This window comes from Pipistrellus hanaki (genome assembly GCF_964339955.1).
Source record: "Pipistrellus hanaki genome assembly, chromosome: 13".
NCBI classification, from domain to species: domain Eukaryota; kingdom Metazoa; phylum Chordata; class Mammalia; order Chiroptera; family Vespertilionidae; genus Pipistrellus; species Pipistrellus hanaki.
Window position 1 is genome coordinate 41,160,006 of NC_140515.1, and position 19,368 is coordinate 41,179,373.

General features: G+C 43.5%; 2 protein-coding genes across 3 annotated transcripts in view; both read left to right on the forward strand.

Annotated features, from left to right (window-relative positions):
• Positions 1-19,368, forward strand: part of RAB5A (RAB5A, member RAS oncogene family) — a 410,882-nt gene that overhangs the window by 97,863 nt on the left and 293,651 nt on the right. The gene's annotated exons all lie outside the window — the stretch shown is intronic.
• The window catches only part of KAT2B (lysine acetyltransferase 2B), an 88,729-nt gene that overhangs the window by 31,390 nt on the left and 37,971 nt on the right, over positions 1-19,368 (forward strand). For both annotated transcript variants that reach the window (XR_014796694.1, XM_084902968.1), the window contains exons 3-5: positions 12,057-12,202; positions 15,923-16,015; positions 17,368-17,549. Coding sequence is in view for 1 of the 2 variants with exons in the window: in XM_084902968.1 (XP_084759094.1) it covers positions 12,057-12,202; positions 15,923-16,015; positions 17,368-17,549 (421 nt within the window). In the remaining variant the exon portion in view is untranslated. The remainder of the gene's footprint in view (positions 1-12,056; positions 12,203-15,922; positions 16,016-17,367; positions 17,550-19,368) is intronic.

The window sequence follows — 19,368 nt, forward strand, 5'->3', positions numbered from 1 at the left end:
CTCAGCAGTTTACCAAGTCCCTTAACCTCTTTGTAATTCTATACCTTTTATCCACATAATGAAAGGGTCAGGCTAGACCTACCTACTGTCTGATATTGTAGCCTCTTGATAAATGGGGCTAATGATCACTGGAAATGTAGCTACTCCAATTTGAAATGTGCTATAAGTGTAGCATACATGCAAGATTTTTTTCCCTTCCTCACCCAAGGATATGCTTTTTAAACTGTTTAAAACAGATTTTTATTGAGCCCTAACCGGTTTGACTCAGTGGATAGAGCGTCGGCCTGTGGTCTGCAGGGTCCCAAGTTTGATTCCGGTCAAGGGCATGTATCTTGGTTGTGGGCACATCCCCAGTAGGGTGTGTGCAGGAGGCAGCTGAATCAGTGTTTCTCTCTCATTGATATTTCTAACTCTTTATCCTTCTCCCTCTCCCTTCCTCACTGTTAAAAAAATAAAATATATTAAGAAAAAGATTTTTATTGATCAATTTTTTTTTTTTTAAATTGAGAGAGAGAGAGAGAGACAGACAGAAACATCCATCAGCTGCTTCTTGCACTCCTCCTACCAAGGATGGAGCCTGTAACCCGGGCGTGTGCCCTGATCTGGAATCAAACTGGTAACCTCTTGGTGCATGGGAAATGCTCAACCAACTTATCGACACTGGCCAGGGTCCAAGGATATGCTTTTACTGACCTTAGAGAGAGAGGAAGGGAAGTAGAAAGAGAAAAACATCTATGTGAGAATGAAACATCAATTGGCTGCTTCTTGCATGTGCCCAGGGGATTGAACCTGCAACGTACGTATGTGCCCTGACTGGGTTATGTGCCAAAAACCTTTTGGTGTACAAGATGATGCTCCAACCCTCCATGTAGCCAAGGCTACATGGGGGATTTTGAAAGGTTATTATGAAAAAAGTGAGCTATCTGATTAATATCAATGACATACTAAAATGATATTTTGGAGATATGCTAATAACATTTATTATTATAATTAATTTTTTTTTTAAATATATTTTATTGATTTTGTACAGAGAGGAAGGGAGAGAGATAGAGAGTTAGAAACATCGATGAGAGAGAGTCATCGATCAGCTGCCTCTTGCACACCCCCTACTGGGGATGTGCCTGCAACCAAGGTATATGCCCTTGACCGGAATCGAACCCGGGACCTTTCAGTCCCCAAGCCGACGCTCTATCCACTGAGCCAAACCGGTCTCGGCATATTATTATAATTAATTTAACTTGTTTTTTTTAAACTTAAAAATATGTGTATAGCTCACATTATATTTCTATTGCATAGTGCTGGCTTAGAATATTCTAGTCCATTTTTTGAAATTATTTGATTTTTGGCATTAGGACAATCAAATGCATTTTTAAAAACTTGACAAAGGGTCCTAACAAAGCACTTCAGTTGGCCCAAACATGTCTCCTTGTATTAGTAGCAATAAAAATTCCTGATTTTGAGCCTGCTTGTTTCAATAGCAACCTGCTTCTCTGCCCAGGAGAAGAGGAAACACTGTTGTAATCAAAACATGATTGGAATGTTTGTTGACATTTTGGGGTCTATTGTTCTGAACGGTGCCAGAACAAGCTGATTATGAAATTTGACTAGTCATGATTTTTTTGGTAGTTTTATGTAGAGGGTTTTGATTATTTTTCAATGCCATCAGTTGTTTTTTTCCCCCTCCTGATTTATATTTAACATATATTCTAGGTATATATTATATGACACACACACACAATATCTAGTCAAACATTCCAGCAGGGGAAAGTGGCCATTGTGTATTACTATGGTTACCTCTGCTTACCTGCTTATTCACAATAGAAACTTTCCAAGGAAAAGGCAAGAGCGAGCATTAGCGATTACACTAGAACTTGCTTCTTGAGTAGTATGACGTCTGAAGGGACTGCCGGTTTTATTTTCACGGACTATTTCAGACGTTTAGATCATAGGCAAGTCATTTGACCCAGTCCGTTTTCTTTGGCCTTAACACATTCGCATGGACCTCGGCCACTTGATCACCCCCCTCGCTCCCATTTACACGTTGTAACCATGCAGATGCCAAATGGCACGGTGCTCAGCCAGCACACTGACATGGCCACCTGAGTCAGCGTATTTCTCTTGGCTGAGTCAGCGTATTTCACAGGTCCTCTGTGTTTCTAATGCCACCTCTCACACACAGGCTTCAGCGTTGTTGGGACCTGTGAGTCCGGAACATCAGGAGTGACGGGCACACACTGATAATATTTGTCCTGCCTGATAGAAGTTACTTTTCCCTACTTTCATGAAGTCCTGTTGAGCTTCTCTCCCTGCACCCTCCCCTCCCCCGCCCCCGCCCCGCACTGCCTGAATTCAGGCTTGTTCTCTGTATTCTTTGGTTGTTCCTGCACCAGCGCTGGGAGTACTTACCTCCATTCTTGGGCATCCATCTTCCCAAGGAAGTCATGATCTTCTCTGGTCACATCCCCCAGCTCAGCCCTTTGAGCTTCCCATGATCCTCAGGAGGATGTCTAACTTTAGTTGAGCCTGGCCGGATTGTTCAGGCTTCTACTCTCTGGCCCTCCCCCGACCACCTGGGTTGCATTTTGGCCATCAGGCTGTTCTCTGAAGGTTTTTAAAAATATATATATTTTATTGATTTTACACAGAGAGGAATTGAGAGGGATAGAGAGTTAGAAACGTCGATGAGAGAGAAACATCGACCAGTTGCCTCTTGCACATCCCCTACGGGGGATATGCCTGCAACCAAGGTATGTGCCCTTGACCGGAATAGAACCCGGGACCTTTCAGTCCGAAGTCTGACGCTCTATCCACTGAGCCAAACCAGTTTCGGCCTCTGAAGGTTCTTCTCACTTTTTCCCACTTCGGCCTTAGATGTAGAGGCCGCACCACTGCAATGCCTTTTCTTCATTTTCTGCCAGGGGATCCCTACTCGCCTTCAAGATTTCACTACTAGAGAAGTTGCTATAACACATAAAGATCTTCTTGGAGATAATCATTGCAATGCACCTTTGTGGATAACTGTGATTATCTATCTCCTTGTTGGTTTTCTAGACCAGACAGATGAAGGGCTGACTTTGGCTCTAGTTCCTAATATATTTAGTTCCTTGGGCATAATTGGGTTTATTCCTTCATTAATAAATATTCATTAAGTTCAGCAATAGTAAGTAACAAGGTGACTGGTTGTTTTTATTCGCAGAGGTTTTTATAGTTTGTCATTTGTACCTGCACAGGCCAACACCAAAGCCACTAGACATGTGTGGCCACTGTGCGCTGGAAATGTGGCAAAACTAGAATTGAAATGTATTGCAAATGTTAAATGCACACAGATTTAAAAATATATATATATATTGTATTGATTTTTTACAGAGAGGAAGGGAGAAGGAGAGAGAGTGAAACATCAATCAGCTGCCTCCTGCTCACCCCCTACTGGGGATGTGACCGCAACCAAGGTACATGCCCTTGACTGGAATCGAACCTGGGACCCTTGAGTCCGCAGGCCGATGCTCTATCCACTGAGCCAAACTGGTGAGGGCAAATGCACACAGATTCTAAAGACTTTGTGTGATGAAAGAATGTGAAAAGTTAATAATTTTTTAATATTGACTACTTGTCGAAATGAATAATCTTGCATGCATTAGGTTAAATGTGACATACTATTAAAATTAATTTCAACAAGTTAATTATTTTAAAAAGTGGCTACTAGAACATTTAAATGGACATATGTGGTTTGCACTATATTTTTACTGGACTGAACTCACCGAAAGGGCTCTTAGTCGTAAACACCTCTTGTTCTGTATTTCAGAGCTGAGATCACAATAGATGAAACCACTTCTAAACGGTGGCCATTCAGAAGGTTTCATTGAGGGAATTTGTTTGACCTCTTTTCGCCGTGACCTCCAATGGCCAGAAACCAAAGAATGTACTTGAGCAGCTTCTACGGTGGCCATGCGTTTGCTGTGGCTCCAGTGAAAAGAGCCAGAGACACGTTAGCTGCCTGCACAGCTGCCGCCCGCTCACCCCGCCGGGCCTGTGGGAACTGGCAGGCTGTCCTCCAGGGACACGCAGGCCAGGGGTACATGGAACCAGAGCTCAGTGAGGTCACAGCACACGGTGAGAGCGTGCTTCCTGTTCCCGGCCAGGCAACAGCTGCGCCCGAATCCTAGCAGCAGGCGTTTGGCGGCTCACTCGGTGGCACCCTGGGTATTGGCAAGTCGGGCACAGCACTGAGCAGGGTTTCACCGTACACCCTCCTGCAGAGGTGGCAGGACAGCAGAGCCTCCCCCAGTCCTCAGACCCCACCTCCCCTCCCCGCTGCCCTCCACACAAGCCTGGGAGGGAGCTTTCCCCAAGATTCTTGGGAAATGATGTCGATGCTTTGTAGCGGCCTCTCGAAAGGCTGAAGTGAAAGCAGCATTGTTTCCATTGGACGGTCAAATTCCAGGTGGAGGAAAGGTTTTTTCCAAAAAGGTTTTTATTTGGGAAGAATGTCAGGTTTCAGAAAAGCCGGGAGAATAAGGAAGGAATAACATCCTCTGTATCTTTTGCCCATTGCTTACCTGCTGTTGTCGGACGTGGACTGGGACCAAGACAGGTTGCAAGACCCGTCTGGAAATGGGCTTCCTGCAGAGCCTTAGAAAATAGGATTCCAGGAGTGCGTGCATGGGAGGATTTGAGGTATGGTGGTTAGACTTATCAGAAGTGGAAGGGTGTTCAGGGCACAGATGCCCCCGACGAGGCTGCCACACGGCCTCAGCCATGACCAGGTGGCTTAGCTCCTCTCACTGTGGAAGAAGTCCAGCCTCTGAGGCCACACCAGGCCCAGGAGGAGGGCCAGGGGCCCCAAGATGCTGTGCCATCTTCCGCATTGGCATCCACAGCGTCAGCAGTCTAGCTTAGTCCCTGTTCTCCTCTAGCCCGCTTTCCATGCTGTGCTTCATTCCGTGCAGCTGCCCCGGTGCACCTCAGGCCTTTGCTAAACGTTGGTTAGAACGCCTTGGTTTGGGAAGGGGTAAGCTTTCTTTCAAACTATCCAATGTCTTTCCTGGTTCTTCCTGGGGCTGTGTTGGTGCCTCCCCCTAGCCAGCCCTTTCCCTGAATCTTTTGGGTTTTGTGCTCTTAACCTATCCGATCCTTTTCACAGATTTTCCCGGGAGTTCTACCAACCCTTTCAGTTAGAGTGGTAATGGAGGCCTCATTATGCAGGCATGATTGATGAAACCATTGGCTATTTCAGTGATGGACTCAACCTCCAGACCCTCTTCCCTCCTGGAGGTGGAGGGCATGGCCTGAAAATTCCAACTCCCTCATCACTCTTTTGGTTCCCCTGGCAACCAAGCCCCCTCTCCCCTAATCCTTAGGGGTTTCCCAAAAGTCATTTTAATGAACATAAACTCTGGTTTGATTGAAAGGGATTTGTTGTGAATAACAAAAAACACTCATTTCACCTTTATTGCTCCCATTACTTAAGAAAATGCAGTGGTTTTAGAAGCACCGGGCCATGAAGAAAGACCAAACATATATATTTCTTCTTATAAATCACGTATTGTAGCAGGTCTCTTTAGTGTCCTGTAACCTGAAACAGTTCCTCGGCCTTTTTCTTTTATGACTTTGACAGTTACATGGAGGGATGTTTTACATTAAACAAACCTGTTAAAGAGCTGGGAGAAAATACATGTTGTTACCTTTTGTTTATGTAAGAAAGACTTTTGCAAAAGAGATCTTAAAGAAATTCCAGCCATAGATTTGACTTTCTAAGAAATTTAAAATTCCTATATGATCAAAACAACCAACCAACCAACCCACCAACCAACCAACCAAATGAATCCCAACCAAATCCAGGAACATTTGTCATGAATCGGACAGACATAAAGCTTTTTCCAGGCAAGCAAACAACAAAAAACCCAGCATTTTATCAAAGCAGGCATAGGGCACAAATAGGCATTACACAAAAGAACAAATACAAATAGCCCGTAACATGAAAAACAAACAACTCTAAGGCCATTCGAATGAATGCAGATCAAGATAGTCGGGGACCTGCATTCACTTTTTTTTTTTTTTTTTTAATTGATTAAATTATTGGGAATGATTCTCCACTGTCGGCAAGGGTGGGGAGAGGGGTATTCTCTCACACTGAAGATTTAGTGTTATGAGTTCAGTGGCAGATTAACTGCTATAGATTTGTGCATTGTAGTTTACCAGTTTTTATTTCACTTTATTTTATTTTAATGATGCCCCCAAACTTGTGTAGAAGAGGAAGAAATTTTAGCCTCCTAGGTTCTTTTGGCTGGTCTAATACTTAAATTGATGTGAGACAAATTAACAAGAGAAGATAACCAAATTTAATTACATACATACACATGGAAATCCCACGTACATGAGGGGTTCCAAGACAGAGTTTAAATGAGGTACTAGTTTATGTGATGTTTGGGGCTAAGGATGAGGAAAGGCACTTTGGGGCTTCAGAGGGGAGGAAGGTCACTGTGGTTGTTAACAGATGTTCAGTAATAAGTAGTTTGTCCTGCCATATAGATTGGTCAACACAGTTATTTCTGGTGATAATTCTTATTATGGGCAAAGCCCCTATTGAAATTCTTTCAGGGAGAGGTAACGTTTTCTCATGAGTCTCAGGTTCTTGACTCCCTTCAGCTCAAAATAATTAACATGCCAGAGGAACATTTTGAGGAGGCATTTTCTAAACATGCTTTTAGATCATTGAAGGGAACCTATTTGCATCTAAAAGGATTCTTTTAAAAAAATATATATTTTATTGATTTTGTACAGAGAGGAAGGGAGAGAGATAGAGAGTTTAGAAACATCGATGAGAGAGAGTCATCGATCAGCTGCCTCTTGCACACCCCTTACTGAGGATGTGCCCGCAACCAAGGTACATGCCCCTGACCGGAATCGAACCTGGGACCCTTCAGTCCCCAAGCCGACGCTCTATCCATTGAGCCAAACCGGTTTCGGCCAAAAGGATTCCTTAGAAAAGATTAAGAGAAGGATTTCTTTCACTAATGAGTGACTTTTTTGTTTGTTTGTTTGTTTGTTTGTTTGTTAAATATGAGTTGATTTTTCAGGAAAATAAATAGTAGTTTACAGGTAGAGTGAAGTGCACCTGGGTGCTGGCATGGGTTGAGGTTGGTTGTGGGCTCCTGAGTAAGTCCTATCTGGTCAGCACCCTCAAAGAGTCAGGGGCAGTCTTCAGCTTTGGGAAAGATGGGGTTGTTTTGAGGGATATGATAACAGAGAGGACAGTCTGGAGACTATTTTGCTTCTGTGAACTTGAGGTCCCAATGACCACAGAGGTAGGAGTGGGGAAAAGTGATGACTCTGAGAGAACGAGGAAGCTCAGCTGAATCTGGTGACTGGTAGATCATATGTGGGAGGTGAAGGACCATGAAGGAAGGAATGAATGGACAGGCTTCTTGGCAGAAACAGGGCTGGCAAGAGGGAGTCCCCATTTAGAGGAGGGCCATGAGGCTTTGACTCCTCGAGCCAGGTTTGCCACGATGGCGGTCCACTCACCGTGTTGGGATGAGAAGACTATGAGGTGAGATGTGTTGAAGATCTGAGCTTGAGGAGAAGTTAGCTGGTGATGCGGATTTGGTGAGAGGAAAACGCTGAGAGTTAGATGCTCAGAGACTGAAAAGGAGTCTTGGTCAAAGGAACCCAAGAACGAGAATCTGGGAGTGTGACAGCCAGAAGATTTAAGTATTTACAATGTGGTCATAATTGGCTTTATCTGGCTTTCTTAGCAGAGGGAAGCTTCTCTTTCAGAGGAACTTGTCCACCTTATTTTTTCCTTTTCAAGCAGATGGTTTGCTCCCTCTACTTCCCTCTGATCTTTCCTCACCCCATCATTCATCCTAAGGAAGCTTACCCCTTTCCATATAGTGTCATCCTTCTGCCTCAGGACACCCCCCTGTCAGCCCAGCCCACCTTTCCTTCATTCTCAGAGGAAGAGATACCATCTCTGCTGTAAAGTTGCCCTCATTTGTCCAGTCGAGCCTTCCTCCTGGGAAACTTGCTCTTTCCTTTTCACTTCCTCCCCCTCAGAGATGTGAAGAGTGGTCCTGGAGTTCCTCCTCAGCAGAGTCAGAGGGGAACGAACCTCCGCAGGTCTCACTTTAGCATTTTAACTTCTCTCCTCTCCTCTTCAAAATATGTAAGAAGGTGGTTCTGAACTGGTTTTTCAAACCATGGAATCCAACAAGGAATGGGGATGCTCTTCCTCTCCCCATCCCCAGCCTTCTGAAAATAGGAGTGTCTAGCTCTTTAAAATTCTAAGAATTCGTTTGGTAAAGTGTTCTGTGGGTTAAAGTGTTTTGTGAGCCACTGGTTTTAACAAAGAGTCATGGCACATTCTTCCATGAGTTGAACCCACTATATGTTAGCACCTTAGAGTGTCTTACAACATGGAGAACCTGAAGGAATTTTATATGTTACATTGCAGGCTGTTTGCTTTTATAGCTTATCACTGGAAAGAGATGAAAGCATTGCAAGGTAAAAAAAAATTAGTTTCAAATAAAGTGATTTCTGTAAATAACTGACATAGAAATCTTGACCTACTTGTCTTCAGAATGAGGCCTGTGTCCCAGAAGCTTCAGGCTGACCTCAAGGGAAATTTTGCAGTCTTCAGAAAAGAATGACCTGGCAAATGCACTACTTAAAAATGAAGTCTAATTTTGGGCCTCCCTTAGAAAGCGAGGAAGCCACATATTGCATAGCCAAGTGTAAACAAATAGATTTTGATAGTAGTTTTCGTGTTTGCACACATATGTACTTTTAATTTTTCCATGATGTCAATTATTGATGTTCTTAGAGACACGTCAGTCTATTACTCATGTTCTGTTCGGTAATATAATAATACATTGTTGGGATTTTCAGGTTTAGATGTATTATTAGAGCTTCTCTGCAGTATCCTAGGCATACAGATCACCAACATTTCCTTCTTCCCTTCAAAAAATGCTCTATGCAGGTGCATATCCATGTACGCGAAGGTATGTGCGCATGCACACTCATTAGCAATGGCCTGTGACCTTGGGCCCATCACTCTACCTTCCCATTACCTTTCCACATTAGGAAGGAATTTAGTTGGGTGTCCTCTGCCCGTGTCATTTTAACCTCATTACTCTTCAGGGACCTTTGAAGGCCTACTCTCTTGGGTATTTAATCCTCCTCACTCTCTAAAGTTGCTTTTGATCAGATGTCTTAGTTTTGGAGTTCTTGCAGAAGTAGACTGCAAGACAAGGATTTGAGCGCAAATAGTTTATTTGGGATGAAGTTAGGGAGTGGAAAAGTGAGACGGGGGGAAAAGGGGGGATAAGGTGGCCACAAAAGGGTGAGTTATTAAGCCAGCGCTCACTGTGGGCAGCCGGTGCTTAAATCTGGGGGGAAATGCAGGAGCCAGTGTAGCATGGCTACCTCAAAGTGATTCCATCTGAGGGGTGAGGGAGGGCAGTTTATACTCTAACTTCTCTAGTCTTGGTTGAAGGCTGCTCTCGAGGGGAAGTGGGTGGCAGAGCTGATTACTTGTACAGGGACAGGAAGCCAGGAGGTGTGCTCTGGAGTAGTAGGGAAGGGATTATGGGTAGGGCACTCCCGGCATTTTTCTATCCCAGGCTCCTGATTGAGATTGTGGTTTAGTGAAAGGTTTCTGGAGTAGACTGACCTTGAAATATTCCTTAATAACCTTCAGTTCCATCTTCCTTTAAAAAGTCAAGGAAAAGCCTATCACTCTTGTCCATATTTAGATTTTCTAGATCATCTCAAGCACTTCTGTGTCTAAGCTTTTTTGTTGTTGTTGTTAATCCTCACCTGAGGACATTTTCTCCCATTGATTTTTTAGAGTGAGAGGAAAGGGAAGGGAAAGGAATCGGGAGTGGAGGAAGGGGGTGGTGGGGGGGGAGGGGAGAGAGAGAGAGAGAGAGAGAGAGAGAGAGAGAGAGAGAGAGGGAGAGAGAAACAGAAACCTCAATGTGAGAGATACATTGATTGGTTGCCTCTTGCACATGCCCCATTGGAGGTTGAGAATGAACCTGCAACCAAGGTACGATCTCTTGACCTGGAATAAAACCAGAGACTCTTTGGTGCTTGGGCTGATGCTCTAACCTAGGGGTGTCGAACTCAATCAGAGAAGGGGCCAAAATCTAAAATCCAGCCTAAATCGCGGGCCGAATGGTTTACTGAACAGTCATAAACTGACAATGTCATAAACTGACAGCGGAGTGCAGTGATGACAGCGGGGTGCGGGCCACATTGCAAGGCCTGGCGGGCTGGATTTGGCCCGCGGGCCTTGTGTTTGACACATGTGTGTCTAACCATTAGAAACACTCACTAGCCAGGGCGTATGTCTAAGCATTTTAAACCAGCACACCGAGAGCAGCACCTGAGAGGACTATGGCCATTCAGGGACAAGCATAGTGATAGGTATTGGGGACACAGAAATGAGAGACATGATCCTGGACCACAGGAACTGGAAGTGGGTGAGTATTGGATGGCTTATCTAGATGGCCTTTTCAAGTGGAAAAGGACTTGAAGCGAACTAATCATAAAAAATTTGTGGGTGTTTTAGAATTTGGGTCCAACATTCTTCCCTTTTAGACACTGAGTGACATTTATTGGCTGAGTGACATTGGATGAAACAGCATTCAGTCTCTCTGAGCCTGTTTCCTCAGCTGTAAAATGGGATTACTGATAACCTACTTTATGGGATTGAGGATTAAATAAGTTAACTTTGAAAAATGGGTTACGATGGGCATGGGAGAGAGGAAGGTCAATGGATAGGTCACTTAACTCTAGTAAGATGATACAACGGAGGTAGGAAAAGTGGTTTTGGAATCTTGATCATGGAGGATTTTGAATCTCAAGCTTCATTAGGAACTTTGCTGCAGAGACTGAGGTTTCAGTGTGTCTCAGAAGCAGGGGTCTTCAAACTACGGCCCGCGGGCCACATGCTGCCCGCAGAGGAGTCTGATCCGGCCCGCCAGGTTTTTTGGGCAGTGAGCGCAGCTGAGGTGTTACAGTAGGAATTAGTAGTTCATATAGTCCGGCCCTCCAGCTCTCTGAGGGACCGTGATCTGGCCCCCACTTTAAAAAGTTTGAGGACCCCTGGGCTAAGGGAAAAGGCTTTCTTTCTTTCTTTTTTTAAAAAAAATATATTTTATTGATTTTTTACAGAGAGGAAGGAAGAGGGATAGAGAGCTAGAAACATTGATGATAGAGAAACATCGACCAGCTGACTCTTGCACGCCCCCTACTGGGGATGTGCCCGCAACCAAGGTACACGCCCTTGACAGGAATTGAACCTGGGACCTTTCAGTCCGCAGGCCAACGCTCTACCACTGAGCCAAACCGGTTTCGGCGGGAAAAGGCTTTCATTCAGTCTTTACACTAATATGATTCTTGTCCCACTTAACTATTCATAGAATCTAGAATTAAAATTTCAGGGAGTTTAGTTTTTTGTTTTTAAATATATTTTATTGATTTTTTACAGAGAGGAAGGGAGGAGAGGGCTAGAGAGCCAGAAACATCAATGAGAGAGAAATATCGATCAGCTACCTCCTGTGTACCCCCTCCCTACTGGGGATGTGCCCGCAACCAAGGTACATGCCCTTAACTGGAATCGAATTTGGGACCTTTCAGTCCGCAGGCCTATGCTCTATCCACTGAGCCAATCTGATTTTGGCTCAGGGAGTTTAGTTTTAATCACCTTCAACTATAGACCCCCAAATCCTGGATCCACTTCTAGGACCACAGAACCCTCTTGATATGGTGGATAATTTGCTCATATGGAAATATGTAAAAATTTAGCACCATCATGACCAGACTTATAAAACAGCCAGGCTCAACAAGGTGGGCAGTCTCTTAATTACAAGTCAGTTTTGTGAGAAGACTTAGGTCTTACAGGGTTCAGAAATATTCTCCCCTCACCATGCAGTCTAATGGATTGGTGTCCTGGAAGGTTCATGGGACACAGGACCTTTCGTTTTGAAGTCAAGATTGTTTGCAATTTCCAACTAACTTCTCACAAATGTTCCTTTGATCTTTGTCTTAAGCTGCTCACGTTTCCCACTTGGAGAATGTGTCAGAGGAAGAAATGAACAGACTCCTGGGAATAGTGTTGGATGTGGAGTATCTCTTTACCTGTGTGCATAAGGAAGAGGATGCAGACACCAAACAAGTTTATTTCTACCTGTTCAAGGTGCGATTTCAACATCTTAAAAGGCTTTTCTTCTTTCTCTCATGGTTCGAATGTGCATAGTTTCTGTTCCCCAGATCATGGATAGGAAGGCTCTCAGCTCATGTTACATTTTGCCCTCAGGGTTTGCTGAAGCATGTGTTTCTTCGTGACACACCATACGTTGGACACCATGACTCTGCTTGAGAGCTTTTATACGTGTATGCCTTTATTTGCTCATGCTTATAGATTTCTTTCCATCCATCCATCCATCCATCCATCCATCCAACAAGTGTTTACTGCACACCTGCTCTGTGCATGGCACTCATGTAGGCATGAGAGATAGATCAGGGGGTGAAACAAAGCCTTTGCCCCCGTGGAGTTGACATTTCCGTAGAAGAGGCAGACAACCAACAAGTAAATAATATATTTGATAGGTGGTGCTAAGTGCTGTGAAGAGAAACAAAGTAGGGTTAAGTGGAATCAGAATGGCAGGGATGGTAGTGGGCGGGGGGATACAGTTGTGAGGAAGTAGGGCAGTTAGCGAAGGCCTGTCTGAGATGGCGGTTGAGCGGAAACACAGATGGGGCGATAGGAGCCATCCTGTCCAGGATGGGAGAGAACAGGACGTAGACTGTGCACCCAGTGAGCTCGATGCGATGTGGGAGCAGCAAGGAGGCCAGTGTGCGGAGCCCAGTGGGCAAGGGGAGGCTGGGAGAGGATGGGGTGAGAGGGTGGCCCGAGCGCCTTGGCTCTCCTGCTTCACGGGGAGCAATCGAGTTCCCACTGTTTAGGCGTCTTACCTCGGGGAGCTGGGTCTTGTTGACATGCCACCGATTATCACTACCACTCCCCGTGGCTGCCTCTTCGTGGCTCTGCCTTGGGGCTCCACAGATTCATGTCCCCAGGTTTCTGATTGTAGTCAGGACTGACAGATGTGGGAGGGAAACTCGTGGTGGGAACAGATAGAAAAACATCAGGTTGCTAAACATAGATTCAGAAAGAAGGCTGACAGAGGAAGAAATTTTTAAAAGCACCGGTTATTGAAGGCACTGTTAACGATGTCAGCGGTCGCCAGCCTTTCGGACCTCAGGGGCCACCGGTTGGCGACGGCTGAATTACGTTGTGAGTGTATAACCTTTCTAAGGATCTTTAAAAAGAAGTACAAAAACCAAAACATGCCACTCAGAGCTTACAGCCAGGATACACCCTTGCTTCTTCTAATGAGTAGTGGGCTTCATTGTATGTGAGAAGGACAGGTACATTTTCCATTGAGTTCCCTCTTTTGCTTTGGTTGCTAGGAATCTCAGTGAAAATTTTGTGTCCAATTTTTATGGCTTTTTTTTTTGTTGTTGTCTGAATTTGCTTGATATGTCATTTTCCCTTCTCCCTTTTTATTACCTAATAGCATGTTTGAGGTAGATAGGGGATGGTGGGAGGGAGAATTATATTTTTAAATTTTGGGGTCATTTGGGGATATTAACTATAAAAGGGTTAATTGGGAGGAGAAAGAGAGAAGATGAGGAGGGAGGAAGGGAGGGAGGGAGGATATGAATGAATAGCTGAATTCCCCACAGCCTTTAGCAGGCACTGGGCTACTCCAGGTGGCAGCTTGTTGACATGGCTGTGGGGCCTGAGTCATCAGATTGAACCCTGGCAGGTTCATACTGTTTAGAGCTTCTTTGGAAAAAGATCTTCGTTGAAGAAAAACAACGCCTGCTTGACTGCAGCTATTATTTGCCTTGGAACTAAGCTCCCTGGCAGTCCCCCACTGCCCTGTTGGAAGTGAAGGTGGTATCAATGTTTCCATCCTGTCAGCCTCCTCTCGGTTCTGTTTATAACCAACCAAATAGGCCGGGAAGCACTGCTCTGCCTGAAAGTACATTTTCTCTCTTTCTTACCTCCCTCATCTCCAACAGTGCCAATAGATTTGCTTGAGGAGCCAAATCCAAAATATTCAGTATTATCCCCCATCTTCTCCCCCCCCCCCCCCCAAAATCATTCTTTGGGCAAAGTAAGTTCTAAATCACCCTTCCTTAGCTTTTGAAAGGCAGTTCCTGTGTCTTACATGTCTCAATAATGAAATTAAAATGCATTATGTATTTTGGTAGCATTAGAAAATCTTCAGTCTTAGATGTGGAAAATAAACTCAGTGAAAAGCTGCTTTCTAAAGCTCAGTGTATCCTATCGCCTGTGAATGGGGCTCTGGAGCCCAGCTATCTGGGTTCAAATCCTTAATGTGACCTTGGGCAAGTCATTTCCCCTCAGTTTCCTTATCTGTAAAATACAAACAATAATAGCACCTACATAAAAAGATTGCTATCACTATTAAGTTAGGAAATATATACAAAGAACTACAAAGAGTGCCTGGCAAAATTAAGGATGCAAATGCTTGCTGCTATTCTTAAATGTCGTTTATATGCCCATTTATCCCAGCTTCATTTTTTTGTAGGGAATGAGATTCAACATCTCCCCAATCCATCAGCTTATTTCTCAATTGAAACCCCCAATGGGCCAAGTTCCCAAATGGGCTTATTTTCACTGGGGGAAAAAAAAAGGCAACCAGAATGATTTGTATTTAAATTTCATGGTCAATTTATATATATTGTTAAAATCACTTACTGCACATTTTTTCCTGGTAAAGATGGACATAATACACCCTCAGGATCAACAAATGATGTGCCCTAATAATTTACAGGGCCCTTGTAGGACACACCCCGTGGGAACACATGATGACCTTCAACCTTGGGGATTCATTTTCATGAACCCCTGGGAGAATGATTGCCTTGGTTTGTTTCTGTTGAAAAGACAGTAAGTGGAGAAAGGAGGGCAAAAAGTAACTTAAATAGATTCAGGGTCTTCTATCATAACAGACCCACATGTAAAGGTTACAGAAGATTCAAGCAAAGGTAGAAGTTAAGAATTTCAGTGTTACATTTATTTTTAAATCAGGTCTTGATTAGCGTGGCTCTCTGTTCTCTTTCTCTCTGCTGTTTGCTCTTGGAGGGCTTGACATTCCAGGGGCAGGGATTAAGAGCAGTGTTTTGTTTAGTGGGTGTTGAGATGCCAGAATGCTTGGCCTGCATTCTGTGGATCCAGAGGAAATGAAAAGAGACCGAAACAGTGAGTTGCCAGTTGAGAGCCCTGCAGAATTCCTTCCCAAAGAGGCTGGGCCCCATAGATTATGCCTATGATGTACATCTGCTACAACCAGCCCCCACCCCACCTTACCCCCACCCCATCCCACCCCACCCCACCCCCACTCCACCCCCACCTCCTTTGTGCAAAATGGACCTCAGTCTTCCAGGGGCTTAAACGAGACACTCTGGAGTGGCAGCCCTCCTGCGGTGTTCTAGATGGGCGTGTGCAAAGTTTGCATGGTGTACACAGGCCTCTGGTACAGAGTGGGGAGAGGGGGAAGGGAGTGGGTAGAGGGGTCTGGTGGCCACTGCCGGGAGCTCTAGGATGCCCAGAAGGTGAAATGTGTCCAGTTCCTCATAGCTCTGGCCATGGGTGGGAAGGTGAACTTGGGTTACCTGATAGTCACCCAATTCATTGATTTAAGGATTTATTTGCCTGTTGATGAGATGAATAGAATATGGTGGCTTCCCTTCAAAGGCTGTGTGTGTGTGTGTGTGTGTGTGTGTGTGAGAGAGAGAGAGAGAGAGAGAGAGAGAGAGAGAGAGATGGAGAGAGACAGGCAGAGAGGCTTTGATTAATTATTTAAAAATTGTTTCTTTGCAGCTCTTGAGAAAGTCTATTTTACAAAGAGGAAAACCTGTGGTTGAAGGCTCTCTGGAGAAGAAGCCCCCATTTGAAAGACCTAGCATCGAACAGGTAAAAAGGAAAATGAGAAGCCCCTTTCCTATCGCTTTAAGGTTGAACAAACCTTTTCACCTTCCTCTCACATCCTTTTTCCGCCCTCCACACCTGATCCAGAGATGTTCACCAAGGCTGCGGAAACTGTCTCGGACCCTTTGGCTCAGAAGTGAATACTTAATCCAATAAATGAGCCAGCTTTTGTCTCTTCGGGTTGCTCTGTACTCAGAATTTACTGTGTGCTGGGGGAAGAAAACAGCGAAGTAGAACATGTTGTTCGTGAAAACACATGAAATGTGCTTTTCCCTGCTGTTGACGTTTAAAAATTGGGCCTTTGTCCTTTCGCTCGGCACTGTCTGAAAAAGACTATTGAGGTGAAGGAATTCAGTAGCAATGTGAAAAACATTGTAAAGTCCAGCAAAAAGTGCAATAAAGAGATGAGATTTTTTTATGTCCAGAAATTGACTTCCTGTTGCATTGTGATTCCTGGAAGGAAGCCGATGTACTCAGGGAATCTGTTGACATGCGTGGACTTTTTTATGTTAGGTGTTGTCAGTATCTTTCATCAGCATCATTTTTTTTTAGCCTATCATTGATTGGCTGACTAAATCTCATCCTGGACTGAGTTTCTTGATGAGGATGATTATAGAAGATCATGGTGCTATCAGAGTCCTTACAAATAGATGTATTTTTATCAGTCAGTTTTCAGTAGAAGAAATTTTGCCTCCAAACCGTATTAAATAAGAATCCATTGTCCTTTTATTTGACATTAGAATAAATGGGAGTGTTCTACAAAAAGATTAATCCACAGATTTTTTTTAAAAAGCTCATAACTTTGAATTAGTTTTTTTGTTTTTGTTTGTTTTTTTTAGCTTTCTGAAACTGAGAGTGATAATAAAGAGTTTAAATTCAAATGGAGTGTAAATTCAGTGGAAGGTGTACTAGTAGCCTTTTCATCAAAATTTTGCTAAGGCAAAAACATTATATCTGTCCAAGATCATCATTATAGGTGAGCCACTGTGTTGAGAGTACAGCAAGAATTATTCTGCAAAAACAGTCCCATTCTATTGTTGGAGGGGTTTTGACCTTTTCCGCCTGCGATTTCGCTTTTCTTTTTAACCTGTCAGGATTGCAGCAGGCGGAGAATTGCAGCTCACAGCCTCCCTGTCTTGTCACTTTGCACTCGCTGTGATCTCAGGCATGATTCCCTCTGGGCATTCCTTTTTTCTAATAGGGGGAAAGGAAGATTTTTGTGACTAGAAAAACGTCTTCGTTTGCCAAGACACCACCCATGGTGCTGACTCTGTGGGTGTTCAGAATTAGCGTGATTGCACAGTGACATGAATAAATTGCCTTCCTTCCTTTTTAAGGGCGTGAATAACTTTGTACAGTACAAGTTCAGTCACCTGCCATCCAAAGAAAGGCAGACCATAGTGGAGTTGGCAAAAATGTTCCTGAACCGCATCAACTATTGGCACCTGGAGGCACCATCGCAACGAAGGCTGCGCTCTCCCAATGATGACATCTCCGGATACAAGGAGAACTACACAAGGTAAGCAGGTGACCAGCTCCTTTCCTGCGGGCCCTGGAGAGCACAGTGGACACATAAAATGGCTACTTGTCTCTGCAAGCGAGGGCTGTCCAGTCATTATGGTGACACCCACTCAGAGATGCTAGCATGTCTCCAGATTCCTACTTTTCTTTTAATGTTTTTATTTTATTTTATTTTATTATTATTTTTTTATGGTGACTCCAACTCAGAAAGAGGAAGGAAGAGGGAGAGAAGGATAGAAACATCAATGTTGATGTTTTAGGGCACATTCCTAGGTTGTGGGTTGGGGACATGCAGGAGGCAGCCAATCAGTGATTCTCTCTCATCGTCAATGTTTCTATCTCTCCCTCCCCCTTTTTCTCTCTGAAATCAATTGGGGGGGGGGGTTGGGGGGAGGGGGAAGCAGTGAATATAATAGATCTAAAGAACTTTTTTAAAGAAGGAAAGATCACCCTAGTCCCAGCATCATGACAGAACTCATATCATTAAATATATTGTCTTCCAGTCTTTGCCCCTTTAAGTGAATATTTCATATTCGTTAGAATGAAAGAAAGTACAGAGTTTTCATCCTTTTGTCTCCCCACTTAACATCATCTCACAGGTTACATTACAGTCTGTTGAGTTGATGTACCATAATTTACCTAACCATTTTCCCATTTTTTTTGGCATCAAACTCTGCAAGTATTCTTTTGCACATTTTTTTTTAAAAGTGGGAATTTATTTTTATTGCTTATGATCTGCAAAACAATAAAATTTCCTTTAAAAATCTTAAACATGGGCCATACAAAATAGAATGACCTACATTTGTTTTCATTAAAGTAAGAAGGTGACTTGGATTATCCATTCTATTCACCTTGTTACACCTTTTGCCATCGATTTTTGTAGGCACAGCAAGCTTGCTTCAGAGGGTATTATGGAGCATATAAGTGTTTCTGATTTAAAGTAGGGAGTGCTTTTTGATTGCCTGTAAAGACCCCTTGTCCCAGGTTATTCTCTGTAATAGCAGATGACATGCAGGGTTGGATATAATTTAAGATAAGCCTTCCTTTCTAATAACTGGCCTGATTTCAAGATAAATACACCTTTTCCCTCTTTCTTCCCCCCTTTTACAGTATATGCAGTTTGAATTATAAAGTATTTTCTCCTAATTATTGATTGACTTTTAGAGGGATTACAGATTTCATCAAAATCAATTTTTAAATTAAATCTTCTTATCTGCATCTCCATTTCAGAATTTTACATTAACAACAATTCCTCTATTTGTTGTAATTGCTGTTTAAAGTAAGAGTTGAGATAATGAAATACATTTCTAAAACATAAATATCTTCTAACCTCATCTGTAGACGATTGACAAAGCTGAATGTTTGTCAGCGCCGAATCCCTGAAAGTATTTGCCACTCTTAACAGAGGAAAGATTGTTTTATCAAGGAGAATTACCTAACCGGTTTGGCTCAGTGGATAGAGCATCAGCCTGTGGACTGGAAGGTCCCAGATTCAATTTTGTTCAAAGACATGTACCTTGGTTGCGGGCACATCCCCAGTAGGAGGTGTGCAGGAGGCAGCTGTCCATATTTCTCTCTCATCGATGTTTCTAACTATCACCCTCCCTTCCTCTCTGTAAAAAATTAATAAAATATATATTAAAAAAAGGAGAATTAAAAGTGAAGTAGCATGGAAGATATTACAGTTTTTTAGAAAGCAGACTATAAACACTATTAGCGCTTAGGATTTACCAAGAAATGGGTAGAGTTTAGGAATACTTAAGGAGTAGTAAAAATAGAAATTAAGCTTGGAGTGAGGGCTGGGTTTGAATCATGGC